The 2,455-nt window shown below is 40.9% G+C and overlaps 1 protein-coding gene across 1 annotated transcript; it reads left to right on the top strand.

The window, feature by feature from the left end:
* Positions 1-1,094: 1,094 nt before the first annotated feature.
* On the top strand, positions 1,095-2,030 carry LOC138262318 (olfactory receptor 5V1-like). Its single transcript, XM_069212216.1, has one exon. It carries the CDS (start codon positions 1,095-1,097, stop codon positions 2,028-2,030), a length of 936 nt encoding a protein of 311 aa, XP_069068317.1.
* The last annotated feature ends 425 nt before the right edge of the window (positions 2,031-2,455 follow it).

Below are 2,455 nucleotides of genomic sequence, written 5' to 3'. Positions count from 1 at the left end.
GAACACTTATCACTGCCTCACTCTCCAAACTGGCAGCTGTCTTACAATCCCAATACCAACTTAAAAACACTTAGGGCCTGATTTAAGAAACATGGTGCTGCACCCACTGCAGCGGCACTTTTGTTGCTCCCCTTAGTGCCCCCTTAATGCCACCATGTGTGCGCCCTATCTAGGATACGGTGCACCATGACGGTAGTTAGGAGAACTAGCTTCAAACATTTTGATGCTAGTTCAGAGCTTTGCAGGATTAGTGTCAAAGATGTTGATTTTAATCCTGCAAAGCCCATTGAGGCCCATTGTAAACAATGGTGTGCCTCCTTTTAATGCCTGCTCTGAGCAGGTGTTAAAAGTGCCAAAATAAAGCATAAAAAATTACACTAATGTGGCGCAAGGAGGCGTTAGAGGCTTATATCTGCCCCTTAAATTTCTGAATGTAGAACATCTGACACCTGCCAAATGAGCTCAATATAATACATTCTCTCTCCAAATTATGTTTTTAATCTTGTTGATGGTAAATATGAATAAATAATATCAGGATCAATCCTTTCATTTTTTTAAGGAGCAAATGAGTTGCATTTGACAAGATGGGGGATAACACATTGTCTATAAGAATAATTTACAACATCTAGAATGTGTGTTGAACCAGCCTGAATAGATGGCAACACAGCACTCCAGGAGGCGGGTAAAAATGAGATAAATGAGGTTAGTTAACATGTTCATTGTCTCTCTGTCTTCCAGTGTTTTATGAAAACGTAGAAACTGAGGATAATATCTCCATGGTGGTATGAAGTGGTGCCACCTGCATGTTCAGTGCTTCTAAATATTATGTAAATTTCATTTTGCTACGACAAAATACGTGGAATAGTTGCTGTCGTTTTAATGCATCCATAGAGAACCTCATCACCCTTGATCCTGTACCGTTTCTGGTTTTTAGGAAGGATTTTATTGTGAAAAAACCTTAGACCTTTGTGTAGTTAAGGGGTTGGAATATTCTTATATTTCCTACGTTCACAGCTTGTCAACCCAGAATTTGCTTTGCGTCTTTGCTTTGAAATACAATTCCTGTTCACCCGCAGATATTTGGAGGTAAAAGAATGGATATCAGGAACAAGACCAACATGAAGTACTTTATTCTCCAGGGTCTGTCAGACAATCCAAAGCATCAGACTGCACTCTTTGCACTATTCCTTACAATTTACTTTGTTGGGATAGTAAGCAATAGTGACGTAATGGCTGCCATTGTTACTGACTTAAAGCTTCACTCCCCCATTTATTCTTTCATCTGGAACCTGTCACTCATGGACATCTGTGTACTTACAACCATAGTGCCCCAACTTTTCATCATCACCATCTCAAAGACTAAGACCATCTCTTACACATGCTGCATTGCACAGTTGTATATCTTTGTTGGTATTGAGACAATTGACAGTCTCCTATTTGGGGTAATGGCATATGACCGATATGTTGCCATCTGTAGGCCCTTGCATTACCTTAAAGCAATGGACAGGAAGGTTTGCGTCCTGTTGGCGGCCTGTTCCTGGGTAGGTGGTCTCCTAAATTCTCTTCTGTACAGTACAATGATCATCAGACTGTCATTTTGTGCATCCAACCTGATCCAGAGCTTCTTCTGTGACATGCCTCCACTTCTGAAGCTCTCCTGCTCAGACACCTCCATAAATGAGCTCCTGATTCTCACTGAGGGCACCTGTGTAGCCCTTGTCTCCATTGTTACTATTGTGTTCTCATATATCTGCATTGTCTCAACTGTATTGAGTATCCGTTCAAGTGAGGGGAGGAGTAAGGCCTTTAGTAACTGCTCTTCCCACCTTGTTGTCATCACCTTGTACTATGGGACGATCCTATTCACTGACGTCCGGCCTAGCTCCAGCTACACACTTAAGAGGGATAAAGCAGTGACTGTGATCTACACCATTGTCACCCCCATGCTGAGCCCTTTTATCTACAGCCTCAGAAATGAACAGATGAAAAAGGCTTTAAAAAACATGATGGGTAGATGCATCATCTTTTAAAACTTGTCAAAAATTGTTTCTTTGTGCCTGAATTTGTAAATCAAGCATGTACACTTATTATTTAACTGCAAACCAAATTATATATCAGTCTCTTAATCCTAACCAACTTAAACTGGGTGATGTACATAAACACTGTGTTCCTGGTACACAATCATATTTTATTTCGAATCCAAACTTTGAATTGAATTTGACATGCAAGACTCAATTTCACACTCTGTACCCTGATATGATTGCTCTTTCTGAGCGTGTCACTGTTGTATATCAATTTAACAACAGCTTCACTTGCTATTAGTTTGTAGCTGTTGTAGTGTGTTTTATCAACTAAAATGCGTTTTAATAGCAGTGGCGGCTCACAGGAGGGAAAAGCGGTGGGGCGGCGCAGCAGGTGGCGAGGGGGCAGGAGAGGCACAACAAAAAAATAATAA

The sequence above is a fragment of the Pleurodeles waltl genome, chromosome 10, assembly GCF_031143425.1.
Source record: "Pleurodeles waltl isolate 20211129_DDA chromosome 10, aPleWal1.hap1.20221129, whole genome shotgun sequence".
NCBI lineage: Eukaryota > Metazoa > Chordata > Amphibia > Caudata > Salamandridae > Pleurodeles > Pleurodeles waltl.
This window is presented reverse-complemented; position numbering and strand designations above follow the sequence as displayed.

What these genes read in the sequence shown, in the direction of transcription:
- LOC138262318 (XM_069212216.1), top strand. Translation starts at nt 1,095, where the DNA reads ATGGATATCAGGAACAAGACCAACATGAAGTACTTTATTCTCCAGGGT.